At 40.4% G+C, this 24,740-nt stretch overlaps 1 protein-coding gene across 1 annotated transcript; it reads right to left on the bottom strand.

Moving 5' to 3' along the window:
- Positions 1–9,268: 9,268 nt before the first annotated feature.
- On the bottom strand, positions 9,269–23,896 carry LOC138873310 (hyphally regulated cell wall protein 3-like). The gene is made up of 5 exons (XM_070151762.1): positions 23,788–23,896; positions 23,441–23,683; positions 10,281–10,421; positions 9,622–9,733; positions 9,269–9,443 (listed from the first exon to the last, which is right to left on the bottom strand). The coding sequence occupies exons 1-5, from the start codon at positions 23,894–23,896 to the stop codon at positions 9,269–9,271; spliced, it is 780 nt and encodes a 259-aa protein (XP_070007863.1).
- Between the last annotated feature and the right edge of the window lie 844 nt (positions 23,897–24,740).

Raw genomic sequence — 24,740 nt, forward strand, 5'->3', positions numbered from 1 at the left:
TCTCACCTTAAAGTGGGATTTAATCCGGCTCTAATTTGGGTACCAAATATTGGATGGAAAATATGGGCTAACATATATCGGTTCAACGGAGCTCGGATGAATTGGTTTTGACTAAAACTTACACTGTTTGTACGTGAAAATTATTTTTCTAGGAAATAAAACGGAAGAAATAAGTAACAAGTGAATCCACTTGACAGAAAGCCAGGTACGGTCTAGTGGTTCACGTGGATTCAACAGGAGCCAAAGGAATGGAGTTTGAATCTAAACTCCCAATGTCTTACGTATGCATTGTTCTTTCTTTTTTCTTTTCAAAAAAAGGGTAAATTTCGCTTCTCCTCTTGTGTACCAGCTCTGCAAAACCACGTTTACCCGTTACCCCCACTTATAACATTTTCTTTTGAAAACTAAGATAATTATTATATAAAATAAAATTGATTCACATTATATACTCGAATGATAGAGTGATATGTGATCGGGGACAGAGGGGAGACAAAGCGAGTGGAAGTCAAGACCGAGGACAACAACTTCGGTTGACATCGGGTAGACTCAGAAGGAAACATTATCAACGAGTTTACCACCAGATAACATTCAGTGAAGAATATTCCTTAGCATTAAATACACATCCATTACAGAGAATTTTGGTATTCATACGCTTCCGTTGCATATTCATCAATGACCCTCCTTATTGTCATTTAAGAGGACTTGATCCTAGGACTTTGTTACCTAGGTTTAGCTATAAATAGTGACTTCAACCGCCATTGTAAGACACGAAATTTCTGACAAACTTATGTTACAGATTATTCCAAACTAAATAACACTTTAATTTTTGTCTATCAATATTCTTATTGCTGCCTCCGGAAGCCTGTTCCAGAACCATGCTGTCCACTACCTTATCTCCATTTCGATGCTTTGTCTTGCATTTTATTTAATTTATTTATCATTTTGGGATCAAATTGATTCGCTTGTCTATAAACCACGCTATAAATTCAAATGTACTGTTTTACGGGTAAATAGTTTGGCGCCCACCGTGGGGCTCAGACAGTTGCGTAATTGAGTTGATCCTTGCATCTATTACTAACCTGTTTGATCTTTGTTTCCTAGCCAAAAAATCATAAACAATGACAGATAACATTGTCAACATCGCACATAACTTTGAGGCACTAGGAAATCCGCCTCAACGCGAGGATTCAATCAGTGATACCTGCAACGAGGAGGACGTAGCCATGCCGGCTCATGTCGGGAAATATCCATGACACATACGGGAGGCGACTCCTAATAACGTTGAAGACGAGCACGTTGCGAAAATGATGGGATCCTGAGAGAACAACAAAAGGCTACCATAGGCCATCTCTCACGGCAAGACCAGGCCATGATAGAATTGAGGCAAATATTGTTGGTTGCGTCCAACAACGCGAATAAAAGAGGTCCAGTTCCTCTCAGTGCTCTCGCAAATCAAACAGTTCAAAGGGCTAATAACGACACTTCGAGGGGGTGAGGTCAGCTTCGACGGGACCGGGGGGATCAGCAGTGTATTTGATAACAATAACAGTAATGATCCTTTCAAAAACGAACTCATACGGTTTATGAGGGAAATAAACGCTCGAATGGACCAAATTTCGGTGCACCACCAGTGCTGAAGGGCCCGGACTCAAAGAAATATACCCAGCTGCCGTTCAAATCGATCGCAACACCAAAGTTGATTCCGAAGAGGTTCAAAATGCCATATGTACCAAAATATGATGGGACTTCGGACTCTCAATAGCACATCACCACCTATAAGACAACAGTGAAAGGAAATGACTTGGCTCCGCATGGGATTGAGTTGGTCTTGTTGAAGAAGTTTGGAGAAACCCTCAAGAAGAGGGCTCTGACATGGCACTTACTCTTACCCGAACACTCAATAGATTCCTTTGAGATGCTCGCAAACTCTTTCGGCAAAGCCCATGTTGAGGCCAGGAATATCCAGGCCTGGAAGGCGGATAAATTTAGAATTTCGCACGGAGAGTCCGAGTTATTACAGGAATTCGTGACCAGGTTTCAGAAAGAAAGGATGCTGCTACCAGTCGTGCTAGGCGAATGGGCAGTTGAGGCATTTACTAAAGGGCTGAACCTGAGGAACTTTAATGCCTTACAGAAATTGAAAGAAAGCCTGCTCGAGTTCCAGGCAACTACATGGGCAGATGTCCACAAGTGTTACGAATCAAAAATAAGAATAGAAGATGATAAACTCGGGTTCCCGGCATCAACCAAGGGTCGGGATCAACAAAATAACAGGGATAAGTCAAAGGATGATTTTGACGCAGATCAACGATCTTCTAAGGGCCGGTTTTTTCCCTATAAAAGGCCGAAGGACGCAGTAAAATGTTCCGATCGGCGGATAGGTTTGCTCTCAATAGGAGAACCGATCGTGGTCAGAACAACAGGTCATTACAAGATAAAGAGATATCGGGTTCCCGAGATTCCACCTATCCCAGGCTGTTCGAGTATAATTTCAATGTTACTGTAGTACAACTGGTATCAGTGATAAGAAATATCACGGAAGCACGATTCCCAAGGTCGATGAGATCTGATCCTAATCAGAGATATCCTAATCTATGGTGCGAGTATCATGGGAATAACAGCCACCAGACCGGGGACTACCGACATCTGGGGGAAGAGATGGCGACATTGTTAAAAAATGGCCATCTTAGAGAGTTCTTATGCGACCGTGTTAAAAACAATTATGACCGCAATCAGGATAACGTAGAGCCTTGAAGATAGGTTAAGACCCTCCCCGACAAACCATCAACATGATTTTTGGGGGAAACGAGATCAACAGTGTGACCTTCTCGGTAGTAAAAAAGACAAAAGTGTTAGTGACTCATAGCAAGAGACTCCGAAAATTCGCCGAGAATGACATCACATTCACAGAAGAGGACGCTGATGAACTCCTACTATTGCACACGATGCCCTGGTAATTTCTCTTAATGTTTTAAATTTTAAAATTAAACGTGTTTTGGTAAACTCAGGGAAGCTCAACCAATATCATTCAATGGAGAGCGCTGGAGCAAGTCAAGCTAACCGGAAGTATCACTCCGGCAACGAAGCTCCTCGTCGGGTTCGACATGGAAAATGTGACGACCCGAGAGGAGATCTTGCTGCCTACGAATGCCAATGGGGTCATGAAGACTACCCTGTTTGAAGTAGTAGACGACAACATGGGCTACAACATAATTCTTGGCAGATCATGGTTGCACGAGATGAAGGCCGTGCCATCAGCATATCACCAATTTCTGAAATTCCTAACTCTAAAGGGAATCAAGCAAATAAGAGGAGATCAACTGGTGGCAATAGAAATGAACGTGGTCTCAGTTTCCAGCAATAATGGGAAGGAACACGCGGCGTAGCCCTTACAGGAACCAATGCCTGCTCCCGAACCAAAAGATAACAAAGGGGAGGAGCATTCGGAATCCTATCAGGTACCAAGGTATTTCCAGGTACTGGAAGAAACGGACGCAACCAAATCCACAGCGGAATAACTCAAACAAGTCACATTGTTCGAGAAGTTCCTAGAGAGGAAGTTCCACTTGGGGACAGGATTAAACCCCGAGCTCAGGTCAGGATTTATGCAACAACAATAACAACGACTCAGAAAAATTCCACAAGTAGGGTCTGGGGACGATAGTGTGTACGCAGACCTTATCTCTACCCCGAGGGGAGATAGAGGTTGTTTTTCATAGACCCTCAGATCAAGAAGACGAAAAGAGATAATATATCAGTACCATCAAAAAAATTCATAGAAATAATAACAACATCATAAAAACCAATAAATCGATGGAAAACAAAAATAATAACCGGTAAATGAGGATAGACACTATGAAAATGGAAGAGTCGTATGAACAAAACATTGACCACTAGCAGTCTAAGAGTAAACCCTATCAGCCTAACCTCACACTAGTACGAGTTAGAAATATGCTCAACTACCTCCTTACCTACAACCTTCACAACTTCCTATCGGGGGCCATATCCTAGGAGATCTGAAGCCTCTCCATATCTCGCCTAATCACCTCTCCCCAATACTTCTTAGGCCGCCCTCTACCTCTCCCCGTACCCACCAATTCCAAATGTGCGCATCTCCTTACCGAGGCATTCGGGCTTCTTCTCTGTGCATGCTCGAACCATCTGATCCTCGCTTCTTGTATATTGTCATCTATGGGAGCCACGCTCATTTCCCCCCGAATATCTTCATTCCTAATCTTATCTATCCTAGTGTGTAGGCACATCCACCTCAACATCCTCATTTTTGGTACTCTCATCTTTTGGATAAGTGAGTTCTTAACTGGCCAACATTCAGCCACATACAACATGGTCGGTCTAACCACTGCTCTATAAAACTTAACTTTGAGTAGCAGTGGCACTTTCTTGTCACATAGGACTTCAGATGCTAACCTCTATTTCATTCACCCCACCCCAATACGGTGTGTGACATCTTCATATATCTCCCCATCCCCCTAGATAACCGACCCAAGGTACTTGAAACTGCCTCTCTTGTAAATGACCTGCGATCCAAGCCTCACGTCTATACCCGCTTCCCTTGGCTCAGTACTGAACTTGCACTCAAGATATTCCATCTTCGTCCAGCTCAACTTGGAACCCTTAGAGTCAAGGGCCTGTCTCCAAACCTCCAACCTCTCGTTAATTCCACTCCGCGTCTTATCAATCAGAACTATGTCATCAACGAATAACATACACCATGGCACCTCTCCTTGAATAGGTGTGTCAGTGTGTCCATCGCCAAGGAAAATAAGAATGGGCTGAGCGCATATCCTTGGTGTAACCCCAAAACAACTGAAAAATACTGAGAGTTGCCTCCCACTTTCCTAACTCGAGTCTTAGCTCCATCATACATGTCCTTAGTCGCCCTAATATAAGCAACCGGCAACCTTATAGCCTCTAGGAATCTCCAAGGAACCTCTCTAGGAACCTTGTCATACACTTTCTCAAGATCAATAAACACCATGTGCAAATCCTTCTTCCTATCCCTGTACTGTTCCGCCAATCTCCTAATAAGGTGGATAGCTTCTGTAGTAGAATGACCCGGCATGAACCCAAATTAGTTGTCTGATACTGACATTGTCCTTCTCACCCGTGCTTCTACCACCCTATCTCAAACTTTTATGGTATGACTCGGTAATTTGATACCCCCTATAATTGTTGCAACTCTAAATGTCACCTTTGTTCTTGTACAATGGAACCACCGTACTCCATCTATACTCATTCGCTCTTCATCCTTAAAATAATATTAAACAACCCATTCAGCCACTACAAACCTACTCTACCCACATACCTCCAAAATTCTACCAGAATCTTGTCAGGCCTGATAGCTTTACCACTGCTCCTGTTACGCATAACCCCCACGACCTCGTCAACCTTGATGTGCCTACAGTATCCAAAATCATGGTGAATCTCGGAATTCCCCAACTTGCCTAGCACAATATCCCGATCCCCTTCTTCATTCAGAAGTTTATGAAAGTAAGTCTACCATCTCGCTTAATCTGGGCCTCTCCCTTCAATATTCTACCGTCCTCATTTTTGATGCACCTCACTTGGTCCAGATCTAGAGCCTTCCTTTCTCTCGCCTTGTCCAGCTAGAATAATTTCATTTCCCCGCTTTTGGCCCCTAGTTCCTCGTACAGATGACCAAAGCCGCAATCTTAGCCTCTGTGACCGCCAATTTTGCGTCCTTCCTATCTACTTTGTACTCTCTCTTTTCGCACTCTCTCTGCCTCGCATGTGCTTTCTACTAATTTCATGTATGCCGCCTTCTTTGTTTTTGCTTTACCTTGGACCACTTCATTCCACCACTAGTCGCCTTTGTGCCTGCCGGCATAACCCTTCGAGACTCCCAACACCTCTTTTGCCACCTCCCTTATATAATATGTTGTCATCGATCACATAACGCTCGTGTTTCCATTACTCCTTCAGGCTCCCACAACCGATAACCTCCCTTCCAACTCCTGAGCTTTATCCTTAATCAAGGCTCCCCACCTAGTCCTCGGTCGACCTCGTTCAATCTTCTTCTTCCTCTTCATCATGATATCCATGTCCATCACTAAGAGCCTATGCTACGTCGCAAGGGTCTCACCCGAGATAACCTTGCATTCCTTACACAGTCCTCTATCGCACCTCCTAAGAAGAAGATAGTCAATCTGAGTCTTCGCCACCATACTCTGAAAAATAACCAGATGCTCTTCCCTCTTCAAAAAACTAGATTTAGCAATCACCATCTCAAATGCCTTAGCGAAATCCAACAGCGAAGTACCTCTTGCGTTCCTATCCCCAAAATCGAAGCCGCCATGCACTTCACCATAGCCTCCTGCAGTCGACCCAATATGTCCATTGAAATTCTCTACTATAAATAACCTTTTAGCAGGCGAAATACTATGCACAATATCATCCAACCCCTCCTAAAAGCGCCTCTTAACCTCCACATCCAGGTTAGGATTTATAGAATTTCTTAAAATTAATGTTGATTGTTTTGTATGGTCACATATGGATATGATAGATATCCTGCTAGAGATGGTCGTGCACAAGTTAAGCCTGGACTTCAGCATCCCACTGGTAAGGAAAAAGAAGCGCCAGTTGCCGAGGTCAAAAATAGGTTTGTTAAAGAAGAGGTAACTCGAGTGTTCGATATCGGGTCAATCAGAGAGGTAAAGTATCCTAACTGGCAAGCTAACGTAGTAGAAGTTCCAAAAAAGAATAATAAATTTCGCATGTGCGTAGATTATAAGGATCTGAATAAGATGTGTCCAAAAGACTCATTCCCAGCCATACATTGATCAAATGATTGATGCATCGGCCTGACACGAGTTGATGAGTTTCTTCGATGCCTATTTCGGGTACAACCAAATTAAGATAAACCCAGGAGATCTGGAAAAATCTTCGTTCATTATGAACTTTGGCACATATTGCTACAATGTAATGCCTTTCGGGCTTAATAACGCTTGAGCCACTTATCATAGGCTTGTGAACAAAATGTTCGTAAAAGCAAATAGGAAAAACAATGGAAGTTTACATATATGATATGATGGCTAAGTCTTTGAATGCAGGTGACCATTTGAAACACCTCCAAGAAACCTTTGACATCCTAAGAAAGCACAACATGAAGCTTAACCCAGAAAAGTGTGCATTCAGAGTTCGCTCCGATAAGTTTTTAGGTTTCCTAGTATCACAGAAGGGGATTGAAGTCAATCCTGACAAAATTAAAACCATCAAAAACATTCCAAACCAATTGACAAACGTGAAAGAAGTCCAAAGACTAACCGAAAAACTGGCCGGCTTAAGCAGGTTCATTTCCTGGTCGTCAAAAAAATTCCATCACTTATTCTCACTTCTAAAGAAGAAGAACAATTTTGAGTGAATCCCAAAATGCCAACAGGCTCTGAAAGACCTAAAACGGTATCCTCAAGCACTCAATTGCTATCAAAACTGGAGGAAGACGAATAGTTGTTAATATACTTAGCGGTCTCAGTGGTAGTGGTACGTGTTGTTTTAGTTCGGGAAGACAAAGGTATGCAATCTCCTATATATTCTGTTCACAGAATTTTATCGAGGGCGGAAAATCATTATCTGCACCTCAAAAAGCTGGCCTTGGCTCTCATAGTCGCCGCTCGAAAGTTTAGGCCTTATTTTCAATGCCACCCAGTAGCGTGGTGACAACTTTTCCCTACGGAATATCCTTCACAAACCCGAGTTGTCAGGTCAACTGGACAAATGGGCAGTCAAAATTAGTAAATTTGATATCAAATATAAACCCAGTACTGCGATCAAATCACAAGTTTTGGCCGACTTTGTGGTGGATTCCACTCGTGCGTGCTACCTATGTCCACAAAGGAAGCGGTGATGGTGTCGAAAATGACATCAGGAGTTTGGACCTTGTTCATGGATGGAGCTTCTAATGTAAAAGGGTCTTGGCTTAGGGTAGCCTCAATTACGCCTTCGGGAGAAGTCCTGAGGCAAGCCATAAAAACTGTTCCCTTTACTAACAATGAAGCAGAGTATAAGGCTTTGATTGCAGGACTTGAACTTGAACGGGGAGTATATTTTGAGGTCATTGAAATCAAATGTGATTCCTAATTGGTGGTAAATCAGGTATATTGAATCTTCGACACCAAGGAGGAACGCATGCAACAATATGTGGTGAAAGTTCAAACTCTACTCACACGGTTCAGGGAATGGTGTTAAAATTAGTTTGGGCGGGATATTACTAGCCTCGGATGGAACAAGATGCTAAGGCATTCATTCAGGGCGTTCAGGTAGTTTCTGATATCATATGAAAATTTGGGTTTGGACTTTCAATTTTCATATTGAAGAAATGACAATCCAAATCCAATCCAATTAAGTTCGGATTGGATCGAATTTTTTAAGTTCGATTTCAGATTAATCAGTTTGAATATTTTAGATTTTCGATTTTGAGCTTATAAGTTTAGATGTTTCTTCTTTTTACAAAAGTGAATATCCAAATGAAGTACTCATGTTAAATTGCTGAAACATTCCTCATTCTCACTGTAATCATCCAAAATGAAGAATTCAAGTAACGATATTATTATCAGAAAAATATAATAGAGACATTAATATAGTTGATAAGAAGTAGAAATAGTAAAATTATTTCCAAATAGAAGGTATTCTCACAGTATTGTAATAATTAATATTGAATATATGAGATAATATCTAATGGGTAAGGTATTAAACTTATTATTATTGACATATGGATATCCAAAAATTCAAAGTACCAAATCCAATATCCAATATGAAATCCAAAAAATTTAAAAATTAAATCCAAAATCTAATTAGTAATTCGAAAATCCAAACCAAAAATCCAAAAAATTCGGATTTCGGTTTAGATTTCGGGTTTTCCCAAACTATGTCCACCCCTAGCGACAAGTGTCAGCGCCATGCACCATTAGTACACCAACCGTCAGAGCTACTGCACTCGGTATTGTCCCTATGGCCATTCATGAAATGGGGGATGGATATAGTCGGGCCGCTGTCACCAGCTCCCGGGAAGGTAAGATTTCTCTTTATTTTAACTGATTATTTTATAAAGTGGGTTGAAGCAGGTTGTTACCAGAAAATTGGTAAGAGCAAAGAAAACAATAAAGGAAAAGAAAGCAAAAAACAAAACTATATCGGCTCCCGAACTCGGGGAAAGAGAAGAATCAACGCCCCCATGAGAAGTAAACATATCTGCCATTGGCTTGAGATCTTGGCCTTCACCATTATTCTCTTAAAATTTCTCCTCAGTTCCCGATAACTCAGAACCGGAGCCAGAAGAGTCATTTGCATCAGGCTGAGCCAAGAGGCGTCTTCGAGCGGTTGACTCCAGCTCTCGAGCCTTAGCGTTTTTATTGTCAATATCGATGATGCCCTTTTGAGCCTCTTCCAAGGTTTTTCTCCTCATGCTATACATAGTATGTTTTTTTCAATGATGAGGGAATTCGCTTAGCGCTGAAGTTCTGATTTAAGCTGCTCAACCTCGGTCGAAAGGCCATCCCTCTTGGATCTCGCAACACTAAGGCTAAGATCAAGATCATGGATGGTGGTTATATGGACCTTATTATGTCCATGATCCTCTTATACCTATCCTCCATCTGGGCATGCTTCTCCTCGGCAGCAGTGGCCTCTGCAGTCTTGGAATTCAAGGCTACCTCCAAGTTATTTACTCGCTCAGTGAAGGCAGCCTCGCGCTCGGCTGCAGCAAGCACAACATTTTAGACCTCAGACCATTTAGCCTTGGCTTCTTGAAACTGTACATTTAACTAAGAGGATTCTTGGGTGAGGGCCATCACTTCCTACTCCCTCTACTGCAGCTGAGCCTCCAACTCACCAACTTCAGCAGCTTTTGCTTCCAGCACCGGAGGCGAGCATCAATTTGGTCCCTCTCAGCCAACAGTTGATTCTTTATCAAGGATCAACTATTGAAGGCCCTCGAAAGCGAGGAAGTTGGCCTGCGAAGCGAAGCCCAAGTTAGAAACTTTGTCATAGCAAGTCAAAAGGAAACAAGTAGTAAAAAGAACAAGAACAATATCATTGTTACGTTGTGCATGGCATTATTTATCATACACTCCCCTGAAAGAGAGCGTATTTTCTTCTTATATTTCTCTTAAGAAACCAGCTTCAGGTAATTAGTGAGTTCCACTGGCCGGGACAACAGATGTCATTCAGTAGATACAAAAAGGACATATTCCTCCTCCGTTGGGGATCTACAGAAGAGGGCAAATAGTTGTGGCCCAAATTACCATGGTTTGGGTACTGGGAAGGAACTACATCCTCCTCTTGGGGGTATGCGGCCGGTGGGGCTGATGTAGCAGTTGTTGGTGACAAAGGTATGGCTAGCATGGAAGGAGATAGAGCTGATGGTGTTGTGGATTGAGAAGCAGCTGCAAAAAAAGGCAATGCTGGTTGTTGGTCGCTCACCAATCGAAGACGGAACAGGCCCAGTACTCAGCCTCATAGTACCGAGAGCAGCAACTGGGACTGGAAAGAGAGAAATGACATTCTCCCACCAAGTCAAACTCTCCTAGAGCGCTTGGGCATCATCCCCGGTTGGTGTTACAAGCTCTTCATATTGAGCATTTTGTTGAGCTGATGAAGGACGTTGTCTTCTTTGTAGGGAAACCCCTTCATCACTAGATTTCCCATAATCATCAATCACTACAGTGACTGTGGCTGGCTCGCGACACAACTTTCTTCACCTTTTTATTATCTCCCCCGGTCGAGAAAAAACGCTGCCTTTTTGGTTGCTTGTTCTCCAGCTGGGGACTCCGAGAGAAAGCGTTTGCACTGGAAGAATATTTGATGGCGCATGTTAGGTGAAAGCCTCATTCAGTAAATTCGCAGCCTCTGTGGGATCAGCCAAATATCTTCCTCAGGGATGATAATAAATTTAAGGCCCCGTAAAAATTTCCTAATGATTTAAGATTTTAAAATGCGCCAGCGGTATTTGGGAATAACCTTTTCGAGCATTAAAGGAGACCTATGGGATAGAACCATATCATTTTGAAATAAAACTATATGTTTAAGGTGTATTGGAACATATGAAGTAGGATTGTGAGTGAGATGAATTTGTGTGGAACAAGTTGGATGTATTAAGTGAAAAAAATGTCTCAATTTGCACAACACCCTCACTTTAAGCAGGTATTACTCTCATAGGAAAAAGATAGTTTCCATGAATTTTGTTTCTAAAGCATAGCCTATCAAATCTGGTTTTAAACGAATCAAACCATTTGTTATTTGGATATTTCTACAAGAAGTTATGATCAAATTACTAAAGGCATGCGGAACAAACAAAGTTTTGCTAAGGATTTAAGGACTTAAATCGCGTCGCGAATCTACACTTTTTGCTTGTGTACCCCAGATGACATGGTTGAGGGTAATATATCATAGTTTTATACTTATATTAAGGTTGGTAAATGAATTAGGGTCTACATCATAGCAAGGTATTAAAGGAGGGTAAGTTGGAAAATAAGAAATATAGAAAGGATGCAACTAGGGGGGGCTCGTCTGAACTCGTGCGCCGCGTTTGTTTGAACGATCTAAGACCCCCATCCATTTTAGCAAAGCAGTGAAGTATTATCCCAGCACGTGAACTTGAACGAGAGTTCGTCCATGTCCGCGCGACATGCAAGGATGGACAAGCTAGGCCTAAAGTCTTTATAAAGGGCATTTCGGCAGGTCACTTCTCCCACTCCTCTTGGCCGATTATTGGAGCTCCTATCTATGCTCTCAAGACCCCCAAACACCTTCCATCTTCAAGTGAGTAGTCCCTACTTATTTGGTATTTCATTTCATCAATTCCACCATAAAACTAACCCAATCCACCATGGAACCTTTAGATTTTCAAGGAATCATCCCAAGAGCTCAAGTGAGGACCTTGCAAGATTTATTCCCAAGAGATAATTCCATCTTCTTAGACTTGCATGCATGGTTAAAAAATGAATATATGAATAGGAATTTAGGGGTTGAACTTATGGGATAGTGATTGGAATCCATAAGTTCACCAATTGGATTTTTGAGAATTTATAGAGAATGAAAAGTGATTTGTTTGATGAATTCGTTGGTTGGGGATGGATGGTAAGACATGAATATGTCATTGGAGGTCCTAAAATATTTAAGGTTGGTTGTAGTATGAATAGGTGGGGCAAAGAGTGGGTATGATATGAAGAAATATCATTGATGAAGGTTGTAGAAAGATGTGCACACAAGATGCTTGATATAATGCCTAGATGAGCAAAATGTAAAACACCCTTACTAATATTGGATCAATTTTGTTAAATTATTGTAGATTGAAGTTGTTTAGCCTGGTGGACCATTATAGTATTATTAAGGACCGAATTTGAGGTATGTTGGCTAAACTCCCTTTCTAGAATCGGAATCCATGATTTCTTCGTAAGTTTCAAATGTGGTTTGTTCAAACTCTTGTTCCTACTATTCGGAATTGCTTCCAATGATTGATGTTCCTAAATGCTTATGTACTAGAGGCATGTTCAAATTTCCCTTATCATATTATGCTCCCCCTTTGTGAGAAAATGTCCAAATATGATTGTTGTGGCTAATTGCATAGAATTCGAGTCCATATTTCAGTTGTAAATCATCACGCTCTCCTTAGAAAGTATTCCCAAGGTGTTTTGAATATTTACATACTCATGAGTTGAAACTCTATATTGCCCTTTTTGTGAAGAGTATTTCAAGAATAAATGGTGTATTAGTCTATGTATTAATCAATGGCCAGTCATTGTGCTCTATTCTTTGGAAAGAAATCCAATGTATTTAAAGCCTTCATTAATAATGAACTTAAAGTCATGATTTTCAGAATATCCTATATATTGATGTTTATCATAACTATCCTTAGAAGTAGATAAATGAAATTGTGAAATATGAAATACAGACATCGTGCCATGAATAAAGAACTCTATGCATGACCGAGAGAGCCAATGAAATAATAATATTGCGAGTAGTTAAAAGTGCTAATGAAGCTATATATGGTATGAAAGACTATGAGATGAATACATTTATATTTCTATTTCCTTTGTATACAAAATATTTTTGGGAGTATCATTAGCGAGCCGAGGAAGGGTGAGTTATAATGGCCCACACCCAAAAACTACACGTGCCTGTGTAAGAGTTGATTGATGTTATTCCCCTTAATTGGGATGAGATTGATGTTTTGAGTTTATTCCCCTTAATTGGGATGAGATTGTTGTTGGTCTTGGATTGAATGTCGACTCACACGGCATATGTGGGGAGACGACCTGGCCGGTTAGGTGGTTATTAGCATTCTATTTCATGAGAGGGCATTGAGCTTTACATATTAGTATTATTCCATATGTACCGACGTCCCTTTTGCCGGGGACGATACATCTTTAATAAATGTAGGTGACTTCTCAGCAGGTGGCTTGGGTTCTTGGTAGGTGTACCTCTTCTCAAATGATTCGGTGAGCCCTATTATACTTTGGGGCCTTATGAAATTTGATTTCTCATATTGTGTTTTGAGGTATAGCCCGACCTTGTTGTCGATACTGCCATATTATACTCTTGTTCACTTAGAGGCTCCGTAGACATATTGTGAATTGTGTTATGAGTGGGGAAAACTAATTAAAACATTATTAAAATTGTTAGATGTTTCCCTTTTTAACTATCAATTTGAAATAATTTGGTAACTGTAAATGAAGCTTTTGTATGAATGAAAATTTGTTTTGTGCACTATCCTCTTGAAAGTCACTATGTATTTATCATAACGATGTATTTAAAGTCAATATCCTTGGAATTATTCATGGGTGAGGTGGAATGGTAGGCACTAGGTAAGCTTGCTTTACTGGGATATCTTGATCGAGCGCCGACCCCGCTCCCCAAGGTCAGGGCATGACAAGCTTGGTATCAGAGTCTAAGATCTGAAAGTGTCCTAGAATGTCTCAAACCCATGTCTAGTAGAGTCCTTCTTATTGGTGTGTTATCAACCGCATCTATAATTAGGAGTCTACTTGTACATTTAGGAATATCACCCTTTAATAAAATTCTAGATCGTGCTATAAAGCTCAAGATAGGAAGCTAGTTTCCCCATCATGTCTCCTTTTTCAGATGAGTAGACCTCAAGTTCGAAGCAGTGAGGAGCAAGTGGCCCCGTTATTAAATCAGGGGGAGATTGCACAAGAGTTCATTGGAAGGATGGGTCGAGTCGTAGAGGGATTGGAAGCACTAGTTGCTGGGGGAATGCACTTGTTCCCCTTTATGTCACCACACTACTGAATCATGTGGCGCAAGCGCCTAGGAAACTAAAGAGGGTTGTTCATACCAACAAGCCGAAATGTCTGATTTGTAAGAAGCGCCACCTGGGGATATGTTGGATGACTCCTGAAATATGTTATGGTTGTGGGAAGAGGGGGAACAAGAAGAAAAAGTCTACCAGGCTAGGTAATCCCAACCACATCTGCCCGGCGAGTGGAAGGGAACGTTTGGCACCATGTCGCAGGTATACTCAGGAGCGCTTTAGGGGCGGCAGGCTTGGGCAATTCCAAGGGCCTACACAGCAAGAAGGTTCAGAGATTGTTAACCCTCCCGTGATGAAGGCCAAAAGGAAGGGTAGGGAGGATGCTCATGGTGTAAGCAAAATAGATGGTACCAAAGATCTCACCAGTGAGACAAGCCAGCCTAGCAGATCTTATCCATGTTGCGTAAAGTTTAGGAGGTGCCATTTGAGGGTAAGCCACTATCTTACCAATGTATGTTATGGGTGTGGAATGGAGGGGCATCAATTAAGGCACTGCCCCGACAACCTAAGATCACCAAGTAAGTCACTTATTAATACATCATTATGAACACCACATAATTTTCCTTGTCATAGATGTACATCTATATTAAAGAGCCAACATAAACATGATCTTGACATGTCATTGACTCACACAACGCATGTGCCTACTTTTTGAATGAGACGCATTATTCATGGAGCCTCTTTACCACAATTCTCTTACACTCAACCTTTTAAGGAATTGAGTCCTATAATGATTTCCTTGAATCTAGTCATAACCCTAGGTTAATACTTTCCACTTGCTTCCCCAAATTCCCAACAAAGGACTATACCTGACGAATTTCCCGTATAACCCTCTATTTTAAATGAATAACATCCGCTCACTTGTGCACGCGCCATCATAATATTAACCTACATGGCATAGAGTCTAATGTAAAGAAACCTAGTGTTGAGATCTTTCTTAAACCAACCTCTCTCCCTTTCGTATGTGGCTCATAGGATATAAAAAATCACTTCACTTCCTTTGTGGATATTATCCTCTTCACTACTTAACAACTTAAAAGCACATCTCAACACCCTTCATATATATATATATATATATATATATATATATATATATATATATATATATGTGTGTGTGTGTGTGTGTGTGTGTGTGTGTTTTAATTCGATAGCGTCACTTGTCGGTATAAGGCTTCCTCTTAAATTTGAGGTCCTTGCAAATTCATCATAGAACGACCTCTTGTTTACCTTCTATGTGTACACTTAATCTACTTGATTCCATCTTCAATAAGTAACTCACCTCGTTCCTAGTGTTGTAGCTACCAATGATGTGTCCTAGTATTGTAGTTTGAGAGTTTTTATAGCAAAAATATGTTTAGCACATAACAAGTGTTTATTTTCTCTTTACACCTCTGCAACATTGGTGGATTCTAGTCATAACCCTAGGTTTATTTTCTCAACTCATTGGTGGATTCTTGAAAAACTCCAGTTCAATCTTGAACCCCGCCGTTCCTATTTTCATTAAACTTGTTGGAGTTGTAGGTTCAAGCATGTCAAAGAAAAAGTATCATTCCATGATCAAGCTTACTGGCAAAAAACCCTATGGTAATATTCATTTAAACATATCGTAGAATATGGTGGAGGAGGTTGAAGGCTGCCAAAAGTTCAAATCGGGTGTTCGACATAGAGATTTGGAGTTTTAAGAAGTGAATGAGTGCTTCTCAAGATTTTCACCGTGAAGATATTATGTAATTTGTTAATAAGGGTATGTCCAGAGCATATCGGACCTTATGGAATTTCGAGGAAGGTTGGTCAAGTAGCGCACATGCCCGAACTACCTCCAGAGTTGTCCTTCATGAATCCTGTGTTTCATGTGTCCCTGTGAAAGCAAGTGATTGGGAACTTGTCGTGCATTTCCCTTGTGGAGAATATTGGGAATTAATGAAGGTTGGACCTATGAAGAGGTACCTGATTGTCATCCTGTTTAGTCGAGTTTAGAAGTTGAGAGTGCCTCCGTCAAAGTGTTATGGCAAAACCTATGAGTCAAGGAGGTCACCTGGGAGGCCGAGGGTGTTATAAAAGAAAATATTCTCACTTGTTTGTATAACCAAATGGTTGTGGTTAGAAAAGTACTTTCTATGTGTTATGATTTAAACATGTATAACTTATGTTGAGATACCACTTTTTGGTGATGTAATGCTGAGATTGAGGTTATTTATATATTTTGATATTTCGTTGGGTTGTGGATGTCTAGCTAAGAGTGTTTTCTAGGTCTCTCTAACAGGTGGATGGGCCCACATACAGGGGAAACTTTGTCGAAATTTTTGAAAAGGGAGTTAGCCAAATTTTGGAGCTTTTAGTGGGTGGATGAAGATTTAAGTCACATTGCGTGTCTATGGCGGACTCTAACCCTTATTTGGAGACGAATGATCATAAGCGAGGGAGAGTTTAAGGCCCCATAAAAATTTTGAATTATTTAAGATTTTAAAGTGCGCCAACTATATTTGGGAAAAACTTTTTCGAGTATTAAAGGAGACCTATGGGATATAAACACATAATTTTGAAAAGAAAATATATGTTTAAGGTATGTTGGAACATATTAAGGAGGATTGTAAGTGGAAAGAATTTGCAAGGGATGTCTCAATTTGTAGAACACCTAACTTTAAGCAGGTATTACTCTCATAGAAAAAATAAAGCATAGCTCTTCGAATATGGTTTCAAACGCATCAAACCATTTGTCATTTGGATATTTCTACAAGAAGTTATGATCAAATTACTAAAGTAAGGCATGCGGAACAAGCAAAGATTGCTAAGGGTGTAAGGCCTTAAATCGCATCTCGAGATCTCCACTTTTCGCTTGTGTATCCAAGATTCCATGGATGAGGATAACATCGTGTATTACTTATATGAAGGTTTAGAAGTGTATTAAGGTCTACATCATAGCAAGGTATCAAAGGAGGGTATGTTGGGAAAAAAGAAATATAGAAAGGATGCAACTAGGGGGCTCGTTTGAACTCATGCGCTGCACGCATTTGAACGAGCCAAGACCCCAGTCATTTCAGCAAAAAAGTGAAGTATTGCCCCATCATGCAAACTTGAATGAGAGCTTGTCCATGTCCGCACGATGCACAAGGATGGACAAGCTAGACTTGAAGCCTTTATAAAAGGCATTTCGGTAGCTCACTTCTCCCACTCCTCTTGGCCGATTCTTGGAGCTCCTCTATACTTTCTCAAGACCTCCAACACCTCCCATCTTCAATGTGACTATTCCCTACTAATTTAGTATTTCATTCCATCAACTTCATCCTAAAACTAACCCAATCTACCATGGAATCTAAAACTAACCCAATCTACCATGGAACCTTTAGAATTTCAAGGAATCATCCCAAGAGCTCAAGTGAGGACCGTGCAAGATTTACTCCCAAAAGGTAATTCTTTTTATTTGGACTTGCATTCATGGCTTAAAAAAGAATATATATGAGTAGGAATTTAGGGGTAGAACTTATGGGAGGATGATTGGAAGCCATAAATTCACCAATTAGAATTTTGAGAATTTGTAGAGAATGAAAAGTTTGGTTGGGGATTGATGGTAAGACATGAATACATTATTGGAGGTTCTAAACTATTTAAGGTTGGTTGTAGTATGAATAGGTGTGGAAAAAGTGGGTATGAGATGAAGAAATATCATCGATGAAGGTTGTAGAAAGATGTGCACACAAGATGCTTGACATAATGCCTATGTGAGCAAAATGTAAAATATCTTTACTATATTGGTACAATTTTATTGCATTATTTCATATTGAAGTTGTTTAGTGTGGTGGACCATTATAGTATCATTAAGGGGCGAATTTTACGTATGTTGATTAAACTCCCTTTCTAGAATCGGAATCCATGAGTTCTTCGTAAGTTCCAAATGTAGAGCCATGTTCAAATTTTCTTTATCATATTATGCTCCCCCTCTTTATCATGTTTCAGTTGTAAATCATCACGCCCTCCTTTGAAAGTATTCCCAAGGTATTTTGAGACTTTACATACTCATGAGTGAAAACTATATATTGACCTTTATGGCAAGAGTATTTCAAGAATAAATGGTGTATTAATTGTCTATGATTTTAAATTGTGCATCAATTACCAATCATTATGCTCTATTCTTTGGAAATAAATCCACTGTATTTAAAGCCTTCATTACTAATGAACTTAAAGTCATAATTTTCAGAATATACTATATGTTGATGTTTATGATAACGGTCCTTGGAAGTAAATAAATGAAAGTGTAAAATGTGAAATACGGTCATCGTGCCATGAATAAAGAACTCTATGTATGGTTGAGAGAGCCAATGAAATAATGATTTGTGAGTAGTTAAAAGTACTAATGAAGCTATATATGGTATGAAAGGCTATGAGATGAATACATTTATATTTCTATTTTCTTTGTATACAAAAAATATTTTTGGGAGTATCATTAGCGAGCCGAGAAAGAGTGAGTTGTAATGGCCCACACCTAAAACTACATGCGACTGTGTAGGAGTTGATTGATGTTTTTCTCATCATTTGGGATAAGATTGATGTTTTGATATTATTCCCCTTAATTAGGATGAGATTGTTGCCGACCTTGGATTGGATGTAGACTTTCATGGCATATGAGGGGAGACAACCTAGCCGATTGGGTGGTTATCGGACGCCATGTCACGTGCATGGTAGTTCCTCCTTCTTATTATTGTATTTTATTTGCATCAGCATGTCGATCCACATTCATTCATGGGAAGATGGATCAGCAAATCGAGCTTTGATCGGACTTCATGCCTCGTCCATGGTGTGATGAAAGGAGGCTAATGATCTCCCAACCAAAAATGTAAATTTATAATTTGAAAATTGTTATGTTTTAACTTGTCATTTGGATATCATTGGTTTTTCCTTGTTGCTTTAATGATTATACCCTTCTTATATTATCATTCTATTTCATGAGAAGGTATTGAGCTTTACATACTAGTATTATTCCATATGTACTAACATCCCTTTTGTCGAGGACGTTGCATCTTTAATAGATGCAAGTGACTCTTGTAACGACCCGGCCAGTCGTTTCGTGAATTATAGCCCCATTTCCTCCATTTCTTCTTCCTTATATGTTCTTCAGCTGTATTTCATCGTATCATGATTGGTTGGTTCGGGTCCGGAGTGGCTTCGGTGTGGAATGAGACACTTAGTCTCCTATTTAGAAGTTTAAGTTAGAAAAGTCAACCGGATATTGACTTATGTGTAAACGATCTCGAATGTGAATTCTAATGGTTCGGTTAGCTCCGTTAGGTAATTTTGGACTTGGGAGAATGTCCGGAATGTGATTTAGATGTCCGTAATAGAATTAGGCTTGAATTGGCAAAATTGAAAATTTGGCGTTTTTGGGTCGGTAGTGGAAATTTTGATCTCAGGTTCAGAATGCAATTCTGAAAGTTGGAGCAGGTTCGTAGTCTCATTTGTAACATGTGTACAAAATTTCAGGTCATTCGGAGGTGATTTAGTAGGTTTTGGAGTCGTTTGCAGAATTTAAAAGTTTAGAAGTTCTTGAATCCGAGGGTAATTTGGTGTTTTGACTTTGTTTTAAGTGTTCCGAAGGTTCGACTAAGTTTGTATGATGATATATGAATTATTGGTATATTTTGTAGAGGTCCCGAGGGCCTCGAGTTAATTTCGGGTGGTTGACAGAACAAGGTTGGAATTTAAGGAATGCTAAATTTTTCACTCGGCTGTCATAACCGCTTCTGTGGAGTGGGGACCGCAGGTGCGTGCCCGCAGAAGCGGAAAAATAACCGCAAAAGCGGCCATAGCTGAGGAGGCCAGGAATCACACGTGCGGTGAGTGGAGCGCATCTGCGAACCCCCAGGTGCGAGGATAGAGGCGCAGGTGAGGACTCTGGGCAGATAAGTGATTTCTGCAGGTGTGGTGCTTGGACCGCAGGTGCGGTCGCCCAGATGCAATAAAGGGGGCCGAAGGTGCGAGATACCTGGGCAGAAGGTATATAAGGAACATTTCCCGAATTTTTGAGGTATTCTTCATAATTTTATTCGGACTTGGAACTTTTTGGAGAGTTTTGAAGAGGGAATCAAGGGGGTTTTCATTGAGGTAAGTTACTTGAGCTCAATACTCGTGATTATGGTAATTTTCAGTTGTTTAAGCATGTAATTAGTAGGAATTAGGGATTAAAATGAGGGGTTAGGACTTGAAAATTGGAGAATTTGATTTGGGGATTAGAGAGACCATTTGATGTCGGATTTTGATGAATTTGGTATAGATAGACTCATCAGTTAAAGAGGTTTCTAGTTTTGTTATTTTTGTCGAATTTCGAGATGTGGACCTGGGGACGGGTTTGGATGAATTTCGGGATTTTGGTCAAAATTGATAGTTTTTCGTGTGGAATTGGTTCCTTGGCCTATATTGATTGCATTGTATTATTTTTGGTTAACTTCGGGATGTTTGGAGGCTGATTCCAGAGGCAAGAGCATCGCGGAGTAGGGATTTGATCGGTTTGAGGTAAGTAATAATTGTAAATCTAGTTTTGAAGGTATGAAACCCCGGATATCGTATCATTTTACTATTTTTGAGGTGACGCACATTCTAGGTGACGGGCATGTGGGCATGCACCGTTGGGGATTGTGACTTGGTCCGTCCTGTAGCAACTATAAGGTTGTGTATTTGACTGAAGCTATATGGTACTTATGTGTTTTAGAAGGAATTTCGATAAATTGGGCTGAATGCCATATTTGGGCCTTGTGCCAGAGCTGTTTGGACCCTTAGAGGCCTTTTCTTATTATCCTCTCACTGTTTTGATTGAAAATCTATACTCAGTCATGCTACTTTTACCGATTCATAATTCAGTCTTTATTACCCCTTTTTTGATGCATATAAAATGTTAGTTTGGGCTGAGCATCCTGTTTTTACTGATAGCCCGAGTGGATTGAGAGATTTATAACTGAGTGAGGCCGAGGGCCTGTTTTTTAGGATATTATGGGATCGGGCTGCACGCCGCAGTAGGTTATTACTGATTCATGATTATGTGAGGTCGAGGGCCTAATTAATTTATGCCACGAGGTGGTTTGTTATAGCACTAGGGCTGTAGGAGCCCCTCCGGAGTCTGCACACCCCCAGTGAGCACGAGTGCCCTAAGTGAGTGATCTGAGATATGCTTGAGGGGCCGTATACGAGTGACTGTGAGGTTTTCCCGAGGGGTTGTATATGAGTGATGTTCTGCCCGAGGGGCTATTTATGAGTGATGTTTTGCCCGAGGGTTGTTTACGATTTTTATCACTTTTAATCTCTTTTGCATTGAGCCTCTGTTGAAGAGTATCTTCAAATGATTTTTACTGAAAACTAGATTTTAACGAGATGATTTGACTCACACACTGAATTGAAAGCATGTTATATTTACTGAGATTTCATGATGTGGACTTTATGTGTTTTACTGCTCGTCACTACTGTTAAGTCTTTATTTACTTTTATTACTTACTGAGTTGGCGTACTCACATTACTCCATGCACTTTGTGTGCAGATCCAGTGGTTGCTGGACATGCTAGCGGGTGTTGATTTCATTCGTCATGGATTTGTTGGAGTTAACAAGGTAGCTGCATGGCGATTGCAGCCCTGCTCTTCTCCCTCCTGTCTTCCTATAGATGTTATTAGTTGTTTTCTAGACTGTGTTAGACTTAGTATTATTGGGCAGTTCTTAGTAGATGCTCACGACTAGTGACACCCCGATGTCGGGCTTTTCTTTCCACACTTTGTTATTCAGATTTATCTTATGAAGTTTTATTAATTAAATAGCTTGAGGTAATCTTTGAATTGAAATATCGGGTTATTTTGGTAAAAGAGTCGGCTTGCCTAGTTCCATGATAGGCGTCATCACGACATGATAGGTTTGGGTCGTGACAACTCTACAGTAGGTGGCTCAGGTTCATGGTAGGTATACCTCTTCTCAGCTGATCCGGTGAGCCTTATTCTACTCGGGGCCTTATGATATTTGATTTTGCACATTATGTTTTGAGGTATAGTTGGAGCCTTGTCGTTGGCACTTCCATATTGTACTCTTGTTCACTTAGAGGCTCCGTAGACATGTTGTGGATTTTGTTTTGAGTGAGGGAAAACTAATTAAAACATTGTTGAAATTGTTGGATATTTCCTCTTTTAACTCTGAATTTGAAATATTTTGGTAACTGTAAATGAAGCTTTTATTAGAATGAAAGTTGATTTTGTGCATACTATCCTCTTGATTGGTTTAACTCCTTATATTTATCCACAAATTATTCATGGGTGAGGTGAAATGGTAGGCACTAGGTAGGCTTGCTTGACTGGGATGTCTCGGTCGAGCCCCGGTCCCGCTCCCCTAGGTCAGGGCATGGAAACAGAGCCCTGTGGGAGACCTGAATTCAACGAAAAAAGTGGTTAACCAATTTTCTTATGCACAAGAATGAGATGAGGATAAAATTAGTTTCACGAGTCAACTTACCATGGTCTTTGACCTTCCTCCCGTATTTGGGGTCCAGTTCTTTCCACCGGCGGGTCACGGGCGTGGTAATATCCAAAATCTTATGATCCCTCTGGTCCAAGCCTTCAACTCTTGGTGGTGTCCACCGAGTGGAATAAATAATGAAAAGAGAAGAATCATCAACGACATGAAACAACCTTTTTAAAAAAAAAAGACAGACTTTGAACTTATGTGTATGAGTCATAGACTCAGGAAAAGTTGGAGTTGTGGCCGGGATGACATTCCTGGTGTAAACAACGACAAACGGCTACATCCATCCATCGCCGTTGTTGTTATCCATGTTGGTGAGCAAAGCATGGTGGCCACATTTGCTGAAATTTATTACTCCCCCACGAAAATCTTAGGAGAATAGAGATTCATCATGCGAGGCAAGGTGAGATCCTCATTCGTCTCCTTGCACATCTACCATATACAGGCCACCGTTCGCCATACAGAAGGGCCCACCTATGCCAAGCAAACATGGTATTTATGGAACAGCTCCAAAATCACGGGTTCAATTCCCCGCTCAAAGAAAATGCACCCAAAGTAAATGGGTACATATAAACGAACATGAAGCCCTTCTTAGAGAAGGTTACTCGCTCCACCAGTTCGGAGAAATAATGTTCAGATCATGGAATCACAATCCTCCTTCACAGCAAGAATGCTGGAAGGGCGAAAGGAAGAAGGGTACATGCCAACAGCCCAAGTGCGAGAACTTGAAGAAGGAAACTTCTCTTCGAAGTCATTTTCTGTGTTGAGTTTTTTGGGCATGATGGTGCTCACCGTAGGGGGGTTAGCAACAAGGTTTATTTCTTTATCTTTGTTCTCCTTCGGAACCCCACCAAAGAGAAAACTGGAGTTCTTGGAAGAGTTAGTGGAAGAAGCTATAATTAGCAGAAGGTGATAAGAGTTCTTTGTAGAAGAAGATTAAAGAAGAGTGAAAGCAGGAAAGAGTTGAATGCAAAGAAGTTGAGAGAGTTCCTAAAACTGTTAAGTGCACAAGAAGAAGAAGAAGAAGAAGAAGAAGAAGAAGAAGAAGAAGAAGAAGAAGAATGAGGCGTATAAGTAAAGGAAATGGCGGCTAAAATAGTGGCCATGATTACCTCGAGAAATGGCAAAAATATTACTAAATCATGGAGTAACATGTATTCGGTGTATTAAATATGGAGAGACATGCCTCTTATCAAGGGTCAGAAACTTTTCAGAAGGGTTTAAAAAATTTCTCGCCACGAAAGGAATATTTACGAACTTCCCGATGACACAAAGATATGCCACCGGAAAGTAGGGGTCTATCTATATAGGGTAAAATCGATTCACATTAAATACGCGAATGATAGAGTGACACGTGGAGCCAGGGACAGACGAAAGACGAAGCAAGTGGAAGCCAAGACCAAGGACAATAGCTTCGGTTGGCATCGGGTTGACCCCGAAGGGAATGCTATTAACAAGGAGAAACAAATATTTTCCACCAGATGATATTCAATGAAAAATATTCCTTAGCATTAAATACACATCCGTTATAGAGAATTTTGACATTCATAGCATGTCGTTGCATATACATCAATGACCCTCATTATTGTTGTTTAAGAGGGGCTTGATCCTAGGACTTTGTTCCCTAGGTTTAGCTATAAATAGGGACTTCAACAGCCATTGTAAGACAAGAAATTTCTGACAAACTTATGCTACACATTATTTCAAGCTACATAACACTTTACTTTATTTTTATCAATATTCTTATTGCTGCATCCGGAAGCCTGCTATCGGAACCAAGTTGTCCACTATCTTATCTCGATTTCGACACTAAGTCTTGCATTTTATGTAATTTATTTTTTATTTTGGGATTAAATCAATTCGCTTGTCTATAAATTATGCTATAAATTTAACCGTGCCATTTTACGGGGAAATAATTATATTACATAAATTATAGATTTATCAAATATT

The sequence above is a fragment of the Nicotiana sylvestris genome, chromosome 7 (assembly GCF_000393655.2).
Source record: "Nicotiana sylvestris chromosome 7, ASM39365v2, whole genome shotgun sequence".
Taxonomy (NCBI): Eukaryota; Viridiplantae; Streptophyta; class Magnoliopsida; order Solanales; family Solanaceae; genus Nicotiana; species Nicotiana sylvestris.